The sequence below is a fragment of the Oncorhynchus gorbuscha genome, linkage group LG18, assembly GCF_021184085.1.
Source record: "Oncorhynchus gorbuscha isolate QuinsamMale2020 ecotype Even-year linkage group LG18, OgorEven_v1.0, whole genome shotgun sequence".
Taxonomy (NCBI): domain Eukaryota; kingdom Metazoa; phylum Chordata; class Actinopteri; order Salmoniformes; family Salmonidae; genus Oncorhynchus; species Oncorhynchus gorbuscha.
The window spans coordinates 53,790,675-53,809,975 of record NC_060190.1 but is presented as its reverse complement, the minus strand read 5'-3'; the positions used below and the strand labels follow the sequence as shown (position 1 = coordinate 53,809,975).

Below are 19,301 nucleotides of genomic sequence, written 5' to 3'. Positions count from 1 at the left end.
GCGCGATTTGCCAAGGCAGGATACTCTGAACGCAGCCCAATCCAGAAATCTGGCAGTGGCTTCTGATTAAATTTTCACAGAACCACTTGTTGCAATTTCGATGAAGCTCTCTTGTTCAGATATCTGTAAGTGGACTGGAGGCAGGGCATGAAAGGGATAACAAATCCAGTTGTTTGTGTCATCCATTTCAGGAAAGTACCTGCGTAATTGGGCACTTAACTCCCTCAGGTGCTTCACTATATCACATTCAACATTGTCCGTATGTCATGTTTTGTCTTATATTGTCTTGTCATTTTGCTTTTCCTTCTGTTCGTTTTCCCCTGCTGGTCTTTTAGGTTCGTTCCTTTTTCTCTCTCCCTCTCTCTCTCTCTTCCCTCTATCGTTCCGTTCCTGCTCCCAGCTGTTCCTATTCCCCTAATCAATCATTTAGTCTTCCCACACCTGTTCCCTATCTTTTCCCCTGATTAGAGTCCCTATTTCTCCCCTTGTTTTCCGTTCCTGTCCTGTCGGATCCTTGTATATTGTTCACCGTGCTGTGTCTTTGTATCGCCCTGTCGTGTCGTGTTTCCCTCAGATGCTGCGTGGTGAGCAGGTGTCTGAGTCTGCTACGGTCAAGTGCCTTCCCGAGGCAACCTGCAGTTTATGATCGAGTCTCCAGTCTGTTCTCGTCATTACGAGTGGAATTGTTCTTTATGCTTTATTTACCGCTCTGATTTGTCTAGGAGTATTGAATATTTACTTTACTGGATTAAAGACTCTGTTTTCGCCAAGTCGCTTTTGGGTCCTCATTCACCTGCATAACACCGTAAGCTTGAGTTCCTTTGCACACATAAAATCATACAATGATGGAAAGACCTGTGTGTTGTCCTTTTTAATGCAGACAGAGAAGAGCTCCAACTGCTTAATCATATCCGCAATTTTGTCCCGCACATTGAATATAGTTGCGGAGAGTCCCTGTAATCCTAGATTCAGATCAATCAGGCAAGAAAAACCATCACCCAGATAGGCCAGTCGTGTGCGAAACTCATCATCATGCAAGTGGTCAGTGAAAATTATGTCAGTAAATGCGAGTGTAGCGAAATGCTTGAAATCAATAAAAAATGTCACCATGTCATTTGATTTACTTGAAATTTGTGTGAAAGAAATATGAAATTCCCTTACGTTTGTTGAAATGGCGTGGAAAAAGCATTGATTCAACCAGTTTTTCCCCAGTGGGATGTTACGTGGGTCACGAAACTACTGCTGCCAAAATATTTCAGATCATATTGATTCACCTGACACATAGTTACAGCTGTACCTCACGTGCAGTGGTTCTCAAACCTTTTATAGTCCCATACCCCTTCAAACTTTCAACCTCTACCTACGTAGCACCAGGGTCAGCACACTCTCAAATGTTTTTTTTTTTGCCATCATTGTAAGCCTTCCACACACAGATACATTTATTAAACATAAGAATGAGTGTGAGTTTTTGTCACAACCCAGCTCGTGGGAAGTGACAAAGAGCTCTTATAGGACCAGGGCACAAAATAATAATACAATAATAATCAATAATTTAACCATCTTACATATAAATCCTTATTTGTTCATCAAAAAATGTGAATAACTCACCACAGGTTAATGAGAAGGGTGCTTGAAAGGATGCACATGATTGAGTGTAATCTGGCCCAGGAGTGTGAAGGTGAACGGAAAGGCTCTGGACTATACTCGGCTTTGTCTCAGGATGGTAAGTTGGTGGTTGAAGGTATCCCTCTAGTGGTGTGGGGGCTGTGCTTTGTCAAAGTGGGTGGGGTTATATCCTTCCTGTTTGGCCCTGTATCATCGGATGGGGCCACCAGGTCTCCTGACCCCTACTGTCTCAGCCTCCAGTATTTATGCTGCAGTAGTTTGTGTCGGGGGGCTAGGGTCAGTTTGTTATATCTGGAGTATTTCTCCTGTCTTATCCGGTGTCCTGTGTGAATTTCTCTAATTCTCTCTTTCTTTCTCTCTCTCTCTCGGAGGACCTGAGCCCTAGGACCATCTGGCATGATGACTCCTTGCTGTCCCCAGTCCACCTGGCCGTGCTGCTGCTCCAGTTTCAACTGTTCTGCCTGTGATTATTATTATTTGACCATGCTGGTCATTTATGAACATTTGAACATCTTGGCCATGTTCTGTTATAATCTCCACCCGGCACAGCCAGAAGAGGACTGGCCACCCCTCATAGCCTGGTTCCTCTCTAGGTTTCTTCCTAGGTTTTGGCCTTTCTAGGGAGTTTTTCCTTGCCACCGTGCAACTACACCTGCATTTCTTGCTGTTTGGAGTTTTAGGCTGGGTTTCTGTACAGCACTTTGAGATATGAGCTGATGTACGAAGGGCTATATAAATACATTTGATTTGATTTGGATTTGATCATACTTAAATAATTTTCCACACACAGTCTGTGCCTGTATTTCGTTTTTCATGCTAGTGAGGTTGAGAATCCACTCTCACATACGGTAGGTATGTGGTTACAAAGAGCATCAGGGTCTTAACAGCGCGATTTGCCAAGGCAGGATACTCTGAACGCAGCCCAATCCAGAAATCTGGCAGTGGCTTCTGATTAAATTTTCACAGAACCACTTGTTGCAATTTCGATGAAGCTCTCTTGTTCAGATATCTGTAAGTGGACTGGAGGCAGGGCATGAAAGGGATAACAAATCCAGTTGTTTGTGTCATCCATTTCAGGAAAGTACCTGCGTAATTGGGCACTTAACTCCCTCAGGTGCTTCACTATATCACATTCAACATTGTCCGTATGTCATGTTTTGTCTTATATTGTCTTGTCATTTTGCTTTTCCTTCTGTTCGTTTTCCCCCTGCTGGTCTTTTTAGGTTCGTTCCCCTTTTTCTCTCTCCCTCTCTCTCTCTCTTCCCTCTATCGTTCCGTTCCTGCTCCCAGCTGTTCCTATTCCCCTAATCAATCATTTAGTCTTCCCACACCTGTTCCCTATCTTTTCCCCTGATTAGAGTCCCTATTTCTCCCCTTGTTTTCCGTTCCTGTCCTGTCGGATCCTTGTATATTGTTCACCGTGCTGTGTCTTTGTATCGCCCTGTCGTGTCGTGTTTCCCTCAGATGCTGCGTGGTGAGCAGGTGTCTGAGTCTGCTACGGTCAAGTGCCTTCCCGAGGCAACCTGCAGTTTATGATCGAGTCTCCAGTCTGTTCTCGTCATTACGAGTGGAATTGTTCTTTATGCTTTATTTACCGCTCTGATTTGTCTAGGAGTATTGAATATTTACTTTACTGGATTAAAGACTCTGTTTTCGCCAAGTCGCTTTTGGGTCCTCATTCACCTGCATAACACCGTAAGCTTGAGTTCCTTTGCACACATAAAATCATACAATGATGGAAAGACCTGTGTGTTGTCCTTTTTAATGCAGACAGAGAAGAGCTCCAACTGCTTAATCATATCCGCAATTTTGTCCCGCACATTGAATATAGTTGCGGAGAGTCCCTGTAATCCTAGATTCAGATCAATCAGGCAAGAAAAACCATCACCCAGATAGGCCAGTCGTGTGCGAAACTCATCATCATGCAAGTGGTCAGTGAAAATTATGTCAGTAAAGAAAACTTTAAGTTCGTTTCTCAATTTTAAAAAAAATGTCAATACTTTGCCCCTTGATAACCAGCGCACTTCTGTATTTTGTAAAAGCGTTACATGGTCGCTGCCCATATCATTGCATAGTGCAGAAAATACATGAGAGTTCAGGGGCCTTGCTTTAACAAAGTTAACCATTTTCACTGTTGTGTCCAAAACGTCTTTCAAGCTGTCAGGCATTCCCTTGGCAGCAAGAGCCTCTTGGTGGATGCTGAAGTGTTCCCAAGTTGCGTTGGGATATTTGTATTTGACATTGTGTTGTTATTCCGTGGAACACTAGATGGTTGAATTTTAGCTTTTGGCAGTGAAAAGAGGCTACTTGTCACGGTTTTCATATGGTGAAGGAGAGTTGGACCAAACTGCAGCGTGTATATTGTGATCCATGTTTAATAAAACAAACGTAACACGAATCAATACAAAAACTCAACAAAACAATAAACGTAATGAAAACCGAAACAGCCTAAACTGGTGCAAACTAATACAGAATAAGGACGTCAAGACACTAAGGACAATCACCCATAATACAACCAAAGAATATGGCTGCCTAAATATGGTTCCCAATCAGAGACAACGATAAGCACCTGCCTCTGATTGAGAACCACTCCAGACAGCCATAGACTTTGCTAGATAACCCAACTAGCTACAATCCCAAATACATACACACCAAAACCCCAAGACAAAACACACCACAATACAAAAACTCCATGCCACACCCTGGCCTGACCCAATACATGAAGAAAAACACAAACTACTTAGACCAGGGCGTGACAGAACCCCTCCCCCCTAAGGTGCGGACTCCCGAACGCACCTCAAAACAATAGGGAGGGTCCGGGTGGGCGTCTGTCCATGGTGGCGGCTCCGGTGCGGGACGTGGAACCCACTCAGTCAATGTCTTAGTCCCCTCTCCTCGCGTCCCTGGATAGACCACCCTCGCCGCCGACCATGGCCTAGTAGTCCTCACCCAGAACCCCACTGGACTGAGGAGCAGATCGGGACTGAAGGACAGCTCGGGACTGAAGGACAGCTCGGGACTGAGGGGAAGCTCGGGACTGAGGGGAAGCTCAGGAGTGAGAGAAAGCTCGGGAGTGAGAGAAAGCTCGGGAGTGAGAGAAAGCTCGGGAGTGAGAGAAAGCTCGGGAGTGAGAGAAAGCTCGGGAGTGAGAGAAAGCTCGGGAGTGAGAGAAAGCTCGGGAGTGAGAGAAAGCTCAGGCAGGTTGATGGATCTACCAGATCCTGGCTGGCTGGTGGTTCCGGCAGATCCTGGCTGACTGGCGGATCCTGGCTAACTAGCGGATCCGGCAGATCCTGGCTGACTGGCGGATCCTGGCTGACTGGCGGATCTGGCAGATCCTGGCCGACTGGCGGATCCTGGCCGACTGGCGGATCCTGGCCGACTGGCGGATCCTGGCCGACTGGCGGATCCTGGCGGATCCTAGCTGACTGGCGGATCCTGGCTGACTGGCGGATCCTGGCTGACTGGCGGATCCTGGCCTCCTGGCCGACTGGCGGATCCTGGCCGACTGGCACTTCTGGCGGATCCTGGCCGACTGGCACTTCTGGCTGACTGGCACTTCTGGCGGATCCTGGCAGACTGGTGGATCCTGGCTGACTGGTGGATCTAACTGATACTGACAGACTGGTGATGCTGGGCAGACTGGCAGCGGTGGGCAGACTGGCGGCGCTGGGCAGACTGGCGGCGCTGGGCAGACTGGCGGCGCTGGCGGCGCTGGGCAGACTGGCGGCGCTGGGCAGATTGGCGGCGCTGGTGGCGCTGAACAGGCGGGAGACTCCGGCAGCGCAGGAGAGGAGGAAGGCTCTGGCTGCGCTGAACAGGCGGGATGCTCCGGCAGCGCTGTAGAGGAGAAAAGCTCTGGCTGCGCTAAACAGGCGGGAGACTCCAGCAGCGCAGGAAAGGAGAAAAACGCTGGCTGCGCTGAACAGGCGAGGCGCACTGAAGGCCTGGTGCGTGGTGCTGGAACTGGTGGTACTGGATCGAGGACACGCACAGGAAGCCTGGTGCGGGGAGCTGCTACCGGAGGGCTGGTGTGTGGAGGTGGCACAGGATGGGCTAGACCGTGAAGCGTACTGGAGATCTTGAGAGCAGTGTTGGAACAGGACGTGCAAGGCTAGGGATGGGCACAGGAGGCCTGGTGCGTGAGGCTGGCACCACACCAGGGTTGAGGTATGGAGCGCTAACTCAGGTGCGATCAAATCCCCAGCACGTTCCGTCGGGCGAATTCCAGGAAAAAGCACCAATACAGCAACTCCCTCATTTCTGCAAGGCTAGGGATGGGCACAGGAGGCCTCCTGGCACCAACTTCACCAGCCCGACTTCCCCGCTAACTTGCGATCAAATCCCCAACACGTTCCGTCGGGCGACTCCTTCAGCAGTCCCTCATTTTCTCTCTCAATTTCCCCATTAACTCCTTCACAGTCTCCGTTTCGCTCTCCAACACCGGCTCTGGTCTCCTCCTTGGCTCCTCACGATAAACAGGGAGGTTGGCTCAGGTCTGACTCCTGACTCTGCCACACTCTCCCTAGGCCCCCAAGAAATGTTTGGGGCTGATTCTCAGGCTTCCATCCACTACGCCGTGCTGCCTCCTCATATCTGCGCCCCTCAGCTTTCGCGCCTCCAGTTCTTCCTTGGGGCGGCGATATTCTCAGGCTGAGCCCAGGGTCCTTTACCTTCCAGTTCTTCCTCCCATGTCCATTTCTCCAGGTGGTGCAGCCTCTCCCACTGCAGCTGCTGCTGCTGCTCCTGCTGCTGCCTCTCCTGTGGCTCCTGCCTGTTAACACGCTGCTTGGTCCGTTGGTGGTGGGTGATTCTGTCACGGTTTTCATATGGTGAAGGAGAGTCGGACCAAACTGCAACGTGTATATTGTGATCCATGTTTAATAAAACAAACGTAACACGAATCAATACAAAAACTCAACAAAACAATAAACGTAATGAAAACCGAACCAACCTAAACTGGTGCAAACTAACACAGAATAAGGACATCAAGACACTAAGGACAATCACCCACAATACAACCAAAGAATATGGCTGCCTAAATATGGTTCCCAATCAGAGACAAAGATAAGCACCTGCCTCTGATTGAGAACCACTCCAGACAGCCATAGACTTTGCTAGATAACCCCACTAGCTACAATCCCAAATACATACACACCAAAACCCCAAGACAAAACACACCACAATACAAAAACTCCATGCCACACCCTGGCCTGACCCAATACATGAAGAAAAACACAAACTACTTAGACCAGGGCGTGACACTACTCAGGCGAGGAAAAAAACTCACCCAAATGTATAGCCCCGTTGGAAAATATAAATGGACTGTTTGAAAATGTGAAAATTTATTTTTTTAAATGTTTTTATAAATACTTTTATGTGAATCACATTTTTATTTGGCGTACCCCCCCAACGGCAGTGATCGTACCTGTTTGGGAATACCTGCTCTATTCAACTTCATTCTAATGGCTCCCTGTTTAAACATATGTAGGGCTACTGGTGTCAAAAAAGTTAACACTTAATAACCTTTTACTGGAGTGAGCTAAATCACTATCACACAGAGAGATTCTTGGTGGTCTTAAACAAATCTACTTTGAAACAAAAATATAGACCTCACACACATGGTTACGGTGGAGCTGCTGTACCAGGGCTCCCGAGGGGTGCAGTGGTCTAAGGCACTCCTTCTCATTGCTAGAGGTGTCAGTTTGGACAGTGTAGGCCATCCTTGTAAATAAGAATTTGTTCTTAACTGACTTGCCTAGTTAAATAAAGGTTCAAATAAATATGGGCTAAAAGAAGACACCTGTACCATGTCTGATATAATTTTGACTTAGCATCCCAATATTACACTTTGTATACATCGCAGAAGACTAAAATATAACACAACTGGTTGACAAAGAAACACCAGATTCTGGTGATTAAATGTTTTTAAAAAATCTGTATTATTATGAAATGATTCAAAATATTAATAACATTCAATAAGGTCAAAGAGAGCACTTTCGGTTATTGACTGCAGGAAAAGGCCACAACACTCAAGTGCACCTTACAAACAATACCTGTCAAAAGTTTGGATACACCGATTAATTCAAGGGTTTATCTTTATTTTTAAGACATCAAAACTATAACGAAACACATATGGAATCAGGTAGTAACAAAAAAAGTGTTAAACAAATCAAAATATATTTTATATTTGAGAATCTACAAAGTAGCCACCCTTTGCCTCGATGACAGCTATGCACACCCTTGTCATTGTCTCAACTGGAATGCATTTCAATTAACAGGTGTGTCTTGTTGAAAGGTCCTTTGTGGAATTTTTTCCTTCTTAATTAAGTGTTTGAGCCAATCAGTTGCATTCTGACAAGGTAGAGGTGGTATACAGAAAATAGCCCTATTTGCTGAAAGACCAAATCCACATTATGGCAAGAACAGCTCAAATAAGGAAAGAGAAATGGCAGTCCATCATCACTTTAAGACATGAAGGTCAGTCAATACGGAATTTCAAGAACTTTGAACGTTTCTTCAAGTGCAGTCGCAAAAACCATCAAGCATTATGATGAAACTGGCTCTCATGAGGACCTCCACAGGAAAGTAAGAACCAGAGTTACCTCTGCTGCACAGGAGAAGTTCATTAGAGTTACCAGCCTCAGAAATGGTAGCCTAAATAAATACTTCACAGAGTAAAAAAAAAATCCCAACATCAACTGTTCAGAGAAGACTGCGTGAATCAGGCCTTCATGGTCAAATTGCTGTGAAGAAACCATTACTAAAGGACACCAATAAGAAGAAGAGACTTGATTGGGCCAAGAAACACGAGCAATGGACATTGGACTGGTGAAAATATGTCATTTGGTCTGATGAGTATTACAGACTCGGTCAGGTAGAGGTTGAAAATGTCAGTGAAGACACTTGCCAGTTGGTCCGTGCATGCTTTGAGTACACGTACTGGTAATCTGTCTGGCTCTGTGGCTTTGTGAATGTTGACCTGTCTGGAACATCTGGTGCTCTCATGCATGCTTTGGTGTTGCTTGCCTTGAAGAGAGCATAAAAGGCATTTAGCTCGTCTGGTAGGCTCGCGTCACTGGGCAGCTCACGGCTGGTTTTCCCTTTGTAGTCTGTAATAGCTTTCAAGCCCTGTCACATCCGGCGAGTGTTAGAACCGGTGTAGTAGGATTCAATCTTAATCCTGCATTGATGCTTTGCCTGTTTCACACTACGCCCTCAGGCGAACTGTCATTTCTTACAAGCGTCTGGATTAGTGTCCCGCTCCTTGAAAGTGGCAGCTCTAACCTTTAGCTCGATGCGGATGTTGCCTGTAAGCCATGGCTTCTGGTTGAGGTATGTATGTGCGGTCACTGTGGGGTCGTCGATGCATTTATTGATGAAACCGATGACTGACGTGGTATACTCCTCAATGCCATTGGATGATTCCCAGAACATATTCCAGTCTGTGCTAGCAGAACAGTCCTGTAGTTTAGCATCCGCATCATCTGACCATTTCCATATTGAGCAAGTCACTGGTACTTCCATATACCTACTTTCAGGAGGATATAATTATGGTCAGATTTGCCAAATGGAGGGCGAGGGGAGAGCTTTCTATTCATCTTTGTGTGTGTAGTAAAGGTGGTCTAGTTTTTTTCCCCCCTGGTTGCACATGTGACATGCAGGTAAAAATTATGTAAAACCGATTTAAGTTAGCATATATTAAAGTCCCCAGCCACTAGGAGCACCACTTCTGGATGGGCATTTTCTTGTTTGCTTATGGCCTTATACAGATCATTGAGTGTCGTCTTAGTGCCAGCATCAGTTTGTGGAGATAGATATATGGCTATGAATAATATAGATGCAAACTATCTTGGTAGATAGTGTGGTCTGCAGCTTACCATAAGTTGCTTTACCTAAGGCGAGCAATACCTCAAGACTTCTTTAATATTAGACTTTGCACACCAGCTGTTATTGACAATTAGCCCCTCGTCTTACCAGACATAGCTTCTCTGTCCTGCCGATGCATGGAAGATCCCACCAGCTCTATATTATCCGTGTTGTCGTTCAGCCACGACTGTGTAAAACATTACATATTACAGTTTTTAATGTCCCGTTGGTAGGATTGTCTTGATCGTAGATCATCCATTTTGTTATCCAATGATTGCATGTTGGCTAATAGAATGGATGGTAGTGGAGAAAATATCTTTGTCCAGTTCGAGGTGAGTAATCGCTGTTCTGATGTCCAGAAGTTATGGTCATAAGAGATGGTAGCAGCAACATCATGCACAAAATAAGTTACAAAATAAGTTTAAAAACTATGTGAAAAGACAAACAAAATAGCACAGTTGGTTAGGAGCCAGTAAAACAGCAGATATTCCCTCTGGCACCATTATTTTGAACCAGCATAACTACCACAGCATTCTGCAGTGATACGCCATCCCATCTGGTTTGCACTTAGTGGGACTATCATTTGTTTTTCAACAGGACAATGACCCAACACACTTCCAGGCTGTGTAAGGGCTATTTGAAAAACAAAGCCTTTTGGGTTCCTTGTAGAACTATTTTCACAGAGGATTCTACATGGAACCAAAAATAGTTCTTCCTGGAACCAAAAAGGGTTCTCTCATAGAGACCCTTTTCATCTAAGAGTGTACAGTCTTTTTTGCTAATCTTTATCAAGGGTGCCAAAAATCTGGGTCATGACTGTATATGCAGATACTACATGCAGTGTACATTGTGGCTTTGTACACCCCAAAAACTCTCCCCATAGAGATCCAGACAGCATGATTGTGGCTGATTTTAGCTAGCTAGCTAGCTAGCCACCGGAGGACAACGACACAACGAGATGCAACAATAAAAAAAGATATACGTCAATGGCATTTGGCTTCTGATGTGATGTGATTGGTCCGAATCCAAATCCAAACTGGCTTCCCTTAACACCTTTTTTTGGTGCGCCAGGGCCATTCACAGCTGAGCTCACTCAGTTTAGCTCAAGGCTGATTGGCTATTATTTTATGTATTTTTTTTATCAAGGGAGGCCAAATGCTCACTGGCTTCACTTACATTCAATACTACGGGTGGCAACAATGTCACACTCTTTTTGACAAGACAGCATCAGATAGATACGCTACATATACTGAGACAGAGGGTTGCTGTTTTATTTTCTCAGATGCTTTCTCCGGTGAGATACATTCAGCTTCTTGTGAATTGAAGGAAATCTATGAAACACAGAGAGATTAAAGATATTTTTATTTTCTATGTTTTGTATTTTTCTTCTTGGTCAATGTTTTGGGGGGCCTGGCTTCCATTTGTATCCATCCACTGGTGCGAATGTTGTTAGCAGGCGTCATTAGCATATTCATAAATTACAATGTTTTCAATTGACCTGCCCGGTAGTAGGCACATAAAATGGTTCCATAAGGAAATGAATAAACCCACTCTCTAGAGCATGCGCTACGTGCGTCAGCCCTCTGCTTCAGGTACCTAAGGAGCAGTTTTCACAGGCGCAGTTTCTTGCAGCGAATAACTCCTCTCATCTCCTTTCCCCACCTTCTGCTATTCTTTAAAAGCATGTCCAGACTTTTTGAAGAAGGAGCACATTTTCTTTTGTCCTTCGACGTGTTCAAATGATGAGCAAGCGCAATCTCAGGCAGCTGTGAACAGGAATTGAAGGTGTGTTCAAATTCTACTGAGCTACACAAATGTCTCAAATGACATTATACAATGGTAGTCTAAAACAAAGTTGGTTGCTTTTGCTGAGCATATAATTAAGAAGCGTTAATTCTAACTAAGTGCAAGAAGTAAGCGATAAAGGATACATTGAGTTCTTCTGCCACATGTATATATTTGTATGTCCACGTGCTTTAGTTCTGAACATTTAAATTTCATGAAATTGACTGAATGTTGTTTTATCCCATGTGTTGCTTTTATGCTCAGTTCAGATTTTCTGTCAGTTTGGAGTTGAAGTTTAATTTCTTGAACAGGCAGGCAGCCTATGTGGGGTACAGTATGTTGGGTTTGGATGTATTCTTTATGAATTGATTTGATGCACTTAAATCAGGATCCTGCTGCTAATTGCAGTCTGTAAAATAGCCTGAACTGTTGTTTAGGAGAGTGCTGGGTAGCAGTCATATGAAAATGCCTTTCCAGTTTTATGCACAGTCTGTTCAGTTTCATCAGTGTGCATAGACAATCTTTGGTGCCAGTAGCATAATTAACATATTGGAACACAGGTAAGCTCCAAAGCTCATTTTCACACCCTCTAGCTCTGTATCCCTGCCTTCTGCTCGTATAGAGTAAGATGAGACACCCACTGCAGAGAAACTAACAGGCCAAATGAAATATTCATGTCTCAGCTCTGAAACGGATGAAGTGATAGAGACATCTATTACTATAGCAACAAGCACATAATTTTGCCAAGCATTTAGAATGTGTTTATCACACAGTGCTAAGTGCTGCTGAAGACTTGGTTATTGCAGGAATCATTTTTTATTTCAATTTAGCTAACCTCATTCAAATAATTGTCTTTGCACAGAACAGATGACTGAAAAATGGGAATCATAATATGTGGTAAATAATTGCACAAACATGTGGCTACACAGGATTTACTACAGTATCCATGATATACACATTGGTGAAACTACCACCATACTATCACTGTAAGAGGCAAAGTGTGCATTTGTGCTGTACTGTAAAGTCATAATTCCCAGTTACAACTAGTGGAATCTGATCAGCCCTTTAGTCAAGACTTAATCGTGCAAAACATATATCTCTTGTGAGACTTTACTGAGCTGTGTCAGTCACCATATGAGAGCTTTTACATCATCTTATGTAGAATCAGGATGCTGTAATATAAAATTGTGTTGTTGCTGTGGTACTCTTTAGGTGTTGTATTTCTCTCTGTATGGAATTTCTCTCAGAGCAATGATGTGCAGACATCTCCAGTGATCCTGTTCCTCTCTACTCCCACTTACAAGCCCCTACTGTGAAATGGAGAAGTACTGCCTGGACTCTCTTTCTAACATCTCAGAACAGCACGGCATGTTCTGTAACATCACATTGCTAAACGTCACAGGAAATGACTCTGGGACCAAATCTATCGAGGACCTCCTACTGGAATTTCTAGGGCCGAAACGCTCTCCCGTGTTCCTCCCTATCACCCTGGTTTACCTGCTCATCTTCTTTGTTGGTGTGTCTGGCAACCTTCTCACATGTGCAGTGATATCCAAACAAAAGAAGATGCGTACCACCACCAACCTGTTCCTGTTCAGCCTGGCTGTGTCGGACCTCTTGGTGCTCCTCTTTGGGATGCCCCTGGAGATCTACGACATGTGGCAGAACTACCCCTTCCCTTTCGGTGAGGGAGTCTGCTACTTCAAGATCTTCCTCCTTGAGACCGTCTGCTTCGCTTCCATCCTAAATGTGACAGTGCTGAGTGCGGAGAGGTACATCGCCGTGGTCCATCCATTAAAAATACGCTATGTCTCCACCAAAAAGCATGCCAAGCATGTCATCAGTGCCATATGGGTGGTGTCCCTGGTCTGTGCCATCCCCAACACCTCCCTGCATGGCATCTACTACTTGAATCTCCCGGAGAAGGTGGCAGAGTCAGCCATATGCAGTTTGATAGGGGCCCCGTGGATCTATAACCTGGTGATCCTGATCACCACTGCGTGCTTCTACATTGTGCCCATGTCGGTGATGAGCGGTCTGTACCTGGTGATGGGCATCCAGCTGGGCAGGGAGCGACACCTTTCCCACGGAACGATGAGGAAGAACTGTAGCACCAACACCAACTGGAGAATCCACGTAGAGCGAGGGCATAGGAGACAAGCCACCAAGATGCTTGGTAAGTTCTGCATTCCATGCCCATTTCCATTGTCACAGTCACAAGCCTGTCTTCCATGGTCAACACAATTTTGACATTTAAACTGTTTTCTGGTAGTAATATCCATAAAGGTTTTGAATGATAAATTCATCCCTTGTACATTTTATATTATGCAGTCTGTGTTAGAGATAATAATATTGTAATTTAGAAAATTCTCTCATGTTGATAATAAAGAGCATCTGATAGGTTCTAATACCAGTCATTATGTTCCTACATTTTCCAGGGCGATGTACAGATAACTACCAAAATAATGGAAACACTTGAGTAAATGAGGTATACAAAGAATATATACAAAGTATATTGAAAGCAGTTGCTTCCACACGTGCGGGTCCTGAGTTAATTAAGCAATTAACATCCCATCATGCTTAGGGTCAAGTATAAATATGCTGGGCAGGTCATTATGTTAGCCATCATTTTGGATACCATGACTGTGCCCCCATAGGATGACAATGACTCCATCCACATGGCACAAGTGGTCACTGAATGATTTGATGAGTATGACAACGATGTTGGCCGTGGCCATATCAGTCACCAAATTTTACACCAATTAAACATTTATGGAAGAGTCTAGATTGGAACCTGAGACAGCATTTTCCACGTCCAACAACAAAACAGCAAATTATGGAATTTCTTGTTGAAGAATGGTGTCGCATCCCTCCAATAGAGTTCCCAACACACAATTAAGACATGTTGGTGTTTATTTTATTTTGGCAGTTACCTGTATATCTTGGCAGTGTTTGTTTATTTGAGACTAGGCCAGATTATCTAATCTGCGACAATGCAATGGCATGGTCGAAAAACTAAACTTTCTGAAAGCCCATGGCATGATTCTTTGTACCCATTTGACACTTCTTACACAGGGCATTGCTATTTTGGGAAGTGTCTCTGCACTGAATGTTGATCTCTTAGCTATGGAGGAGCTTTGTTTTGAGTAGCAGTGTTCATCCAATACTTTAATTTCCTCTCCAGTAGTTATCTAAAGATAATTTATTTATATTCCTTGGAGAATTGAGGAGGCACTACTTTCAGGAAAATTGGCTGTCAAGAGGCCCTTAGCCCTTAACTCCCTCTACACGATCTCATGGTGAAATGCTGAATGTGGGCCTGTTTCTGTCAGTAGTTATATGAGTAGAATGTCTCAGTTTCATGAGGACCAGGTCTTGCAGGGAACATGATACCCTGTTGTTCCCCTCCTTCCTCCCTCTCTCTGCATCACTTAATTCATCCTCCTTCTTGGTCTCCCTCTCCTCGTCGCTGTCTGTTATGTAGCTGTGGTCGTGCTGGTGTTTTCCATCTGCTGGGCGCCTTTCCATATCGACCGGCTCTTGTGGAGCTGCATCATCCAGTGGTCTGTCTGGACAGACCTCAACCAAACTGTGTACCAGTGTGTGCACCTCCTTTCCGGCATCCTCTTCTACTTCAGCTCTGCAGTCAACCCTGTTATCTACAACATGCTCTCCACACGCTTTCGGGAATGCTTCTGGGATCTTATCTGCACACATACGAAAGACACCGCCTCTAGAAAAGACTGCCCACCCTTCGCCAAAATCCTGCTGGTTCCCTCTGGCCCAGTTCCTAAATCCCAGGCCAGTCCCAGGGACCAGAACTCCCTCATCTCCAATTGGGACTGGGAGCACAGAGATCACAACACTGACATGTGAACATTCCTGTGTGGTCGACTCTGACTTCACTGCTACTGCTTTTTAATCATATTTAATATTTAATGTGGTAGTAGATATGATGCCCTCTGTCAGGCTGTGGATTTGACTAATGAGCAGATGATGCATTGTGCACAGCTGGATGATCATTATTTCATGAGGTGATCTGTGGACTCAATTGTGATCTGTTATTAAAGCAACATAAATCCTCATAGCTGACAGATGTATCCGAAAACAACTGATTTAGGGGTATGTAAATGAGAGACTTGGTTGCACTTGATAATTCACTCCAGTGATTGATTATCCCATATGATTGGTCTCCTCATATTGATCTGTGTGATATATGGACTATGTGAACTGCAGTTACAGTATTTATCATCCTTGTGTTTCATAATCACCTATTTCAACCCGTAATTTATTGAGTGTATGTCAAAACTTCCCCATTTCTCCTTGTCAAAGACATTGAATGTACGTATGTAGCACTGCTGTCCTTTGACCTAGACATTTTATGTAAATATACTGTAAATCAATTCATAATTATTGCCTTTCTGTGAAAACAGCAAAACATGAATGAATTGCTTGATGAGTATTTCATGAATTGTTTACAATGTCTGCAACAGAATGTGTATTACATTGAGAATGTATCATCAAATTTCAAATCAAATTTATTTATATAGCCCTTCGTACATCAGCTGATATCTCAAAGTGCTGTACAGAAACCCAGCCTAAAACCCCAAACAGCAAGCAATGCAGGTGTAGAAGCACGGTGGCTAGGAAAAACTCCCTAGAAAGGCCAAAACCTAGGAAGAAACCTAGAGAGGAACCAGGCTATGTGGGGTGGCCAGTCCTCTTCTGGCTGTGCCGGGTGGAGATTATAACAGAACATGGCCAAGATGTTCAAATGTTCATAAATTACCAGCATGGTCGAATAATAACAAGGCAGAACAGTTGAAACTGGAGCAGCAGCACAGTCAGGTGGACCGGGGACAGCAAGGAGTCATCATGTCAGGTAGTCCTGGGGCATGGTCCTAGGGCTCAGGTCCTCCGAGAGAGAGAAAGAAAGAGAAAATTAGAGAGAGCATATGTGGGGTATCGTATGAGTCACTTGGAGACCCTAACAACAACAACAGCAACAACAACGGTAGTCTGTTCGACCATCAATGTGTAAGTGGCAGTAGTATAATGGGAACCATGATGAGGCTTCTACAAAAGTTGATCCTGATTTCACAGCAAGTTGTTCCTGATTTCCCTGCTGCCCCACATCTGGGCAAAGACTGTGTTCTTGTAGAGTGTCAATAATGCAGAGAATCCATCATAAGAGACAATTACAGAACATAGAACATTTGATTAAAGATTTCTACCTGGAACCAAAAAGGGCTGTGCTAAAACGGGCTGTGCTATGGGGACAGCCGCAGAACCCTTTTGTAACCCTTTCTATCTAAGAGTATAGGAACCAACTCTTATTCCAAATGCAATCCTTGCCACCACACTGCACCTGAGGCCTGGAGAATTACCTTTAATTTTCTTGTTGGGTTTCAATTTCAATAGTGTTTGGCTAGACCCATTAGAAAATGATCTGTTTTCCCTCCTACGTAGTATTACATTAGAAAATCTAGCTGCCAAACCAGAGGGCCACATTAGGTTATTCATTAGGAGTCAGTTTATGAGCTACTGCTATTTGTCATGAATCTATTCATATGGAGGATTTTAAATCCTCCATATGAGTCAGAATTGGGATGATGAAGTACACAGTCATTCCTGGAACTATACCACTATATCCCAAAGCCCCCTTTTAAGCCCATACTTTTTGGTCTATTCTCACATACAGTATACTCTACAGTATGGCTACAGACACTGTAAAAGGTATCTATGCCAAAACCCAACATGATCTCTATTTAAAAATCTGAGTTTATTTTTGTTTGGTATGAACACATTTTATGGATTTTTCGTAGGTCAAAAATGATCAGGATATAATTTGATAACAAACTAAAATAAATGCATATTTTGCTGCAGTAGAAACGTGAATTTGACATCTTTGAGATTCATAGGGCAAAAAAACATGAACATCCACATGCAAATGACAGTGTTACAATTGAAGTGTGTTGATTGATGCCAGCATACCATATTTACATTATGTTGTTTTGTTACAAATGCAATGTTAGGATAGGACAAGCTGACAAATATAAGAGTACAGTATCAATGAGCATAGTACAGGAAAGACAGGAAATACTGTGCCACAATACAGTGAAGGGCGGCAGGGTAGCCTAGTGGTTAGAGTGTCCGACTAGTAACCGAAATGTTGCAAGATCGAATCCCTCAGCTGACAAGGTAAAATCTGTCGTTCTGCCCCTGAATAAGGCAGGTTACCCACTGTTCCTAGGCTGTCCTTGAAAATAAGAAATTGTTATTTAACTGACTTGCCTAGTTAAATAAAGGTAAAAAGAAAACTGTAAAAGGTGTACAGATGTAGGATCTTAATTTGGCCACTCTTTTGTTGATAAGAAACTTATGTATTCCAGGTTTAAAAAGCAGAAGTTTGTAACTTACACTTTAAAATGTCAGACTTGATTTTCCCTAATGAAAAATGTATCAACCTCTCTCCAAAAAATCCCTGAATTATAATCCACATAATTACATTAAAATATTTTCCTGCTGTAGCAAACTGGCTCAAATTAAAATACTACATCTGTACAGTATGATGCACTATACAGTACTAGTCAAAAGTTTGGACAACCTACTCACTCAAGGATTTTTCTTTATTTTTTTACTATTCGCTACATTGTAGAATAATAGTGAAGACATTAAAGCTATGAAATAACACAATATGGAATCATGAAGTAAGCAAAAAAGTGTTAAACAAATTTGAATTTGAGATTATATATATAAATTTGAGATTATATATATATTTGAGAAGCCACCCTTCGCCTTGATGACATCTTTGCACACTCTTGACATTGGAATGCATTTGAATTAACAGGTGTGCCTTTTTAAAAGATAATTTGTGGAATTTCTTTCATTCTTAATGCGTTTGAGCCAATCAGTTGTGTTGTGACAAAGTAGGGTTGGTGTACGGAAGAAAAAGACCAAGTCCATATTATGGTAAGAACAGCTCAAATAAGCAAAGAGAAATGACAGTCCATCCTTACTTTAAAACATGAAGGTCAGTCAATGCGGAAAATGTCAAGAACTGAAAGTTTCTTCAAATGCAGTCGCAAAAATCATCAAGCGCTATGCTGAAACTCACTCTCATGGGGACTTCCACAGGAAAGGAAGACCCAGAGTTACCTCTGTGGCAGAGGATAAGTTCATTAGAGTTACCAGAATCAGAAATCGGCAATTAACTGCACCTCAGATTGCAGCCCAAATAAATGGTTCACAGAGTTAAAGTAACAGACACATCTCAACATCAACTGTTCAGCGGAGACTGCGTAAATCTGGCCTTCATGGTCGAATTGCTGCAAAGACAACACTACTAAAGGACACCAATAAGAAGAAGTGACTTGCTTTGGCCAAGAAACATGAGCAATGGACATTAGACCGGTAGAAATCTGTCCTTTGGTCTGATGAGTCAAAATTAGAGATGTTTTGTTCCAACCGCCGTGTCTTCGTGAGACAGGTGAACGGATGAACGGATTATCTCTGCATGTGTGGTTCCCACCCTGAAGCATGAAGGAGGAGGTGTGATGCTGTGGGGCATTCTGCAGCGATACATCATCCCATCTGCTTTGCACTTAATGGGACTATTTGTTTTTCAACAGGACAATGACCCAAAACACACCTCCAGGCTGTGTAAGGGCTATTTGATCAAGAATGAGAGTTATGAGTGCTGCATCAGATGACCTGGCCTCCACAATCACCCAACCTCAACCTAATTGATATGGTTTGGGATGAATTGGACTGTAGAGTAAAGGAAAAGCAGCCAGCAAGTGTTCAGCATATGTGGGAACTCCATCAAGACTGTTTGGAAAGCATTCCAGGTGACTATCTCATGAAGCTGGTTGAGAGAATGCCAAGAGTGTGCAAAGCTGTCATCAAGGCAAAAGGTGGCTACTTTGAAGAATCTAAAATCTAAAATATATTTTTATTTGTTTAACACTGTTTTGGTTACTACATGATTCCATATGTGTTATATCATAGTTTTGATGTTT

At 43.5% G+C, this 19,301-nt stretch overlaps 1 protein-coding gene across 1 annotated transcript; it reads left to right on the top strand.

Annotated features, from left to right (window-relative positions):
- The first annotated feature begins 11,130 nt into the window (after positions 1-11,130).
- LOC124002507 (neuromedin-U receptor 2-like) lies at positions 11,131-15,895 on the top strand. Its single transcript, XM_046309954.1, has 3 exons — positions 11,131-11,280; positions 12,585-13,456; positions 14,765-15,895. The coding sequence occupies exons 2-3, from the start codon at positions 12,598-12,600 to the stop codon at positions 15,154-15,156; spliced, it is 1,251 nt and encodes a 416-aa protein (XP_046165910.1). The 5' UTR covers positions 11,131-11,280; positions 12,585-12,597; the 3' UTR covers positions 15,157-15,895.
- The last annotated feature ends 3,406 nt before the right edge of the window (positions 15,896-19,301 follow it).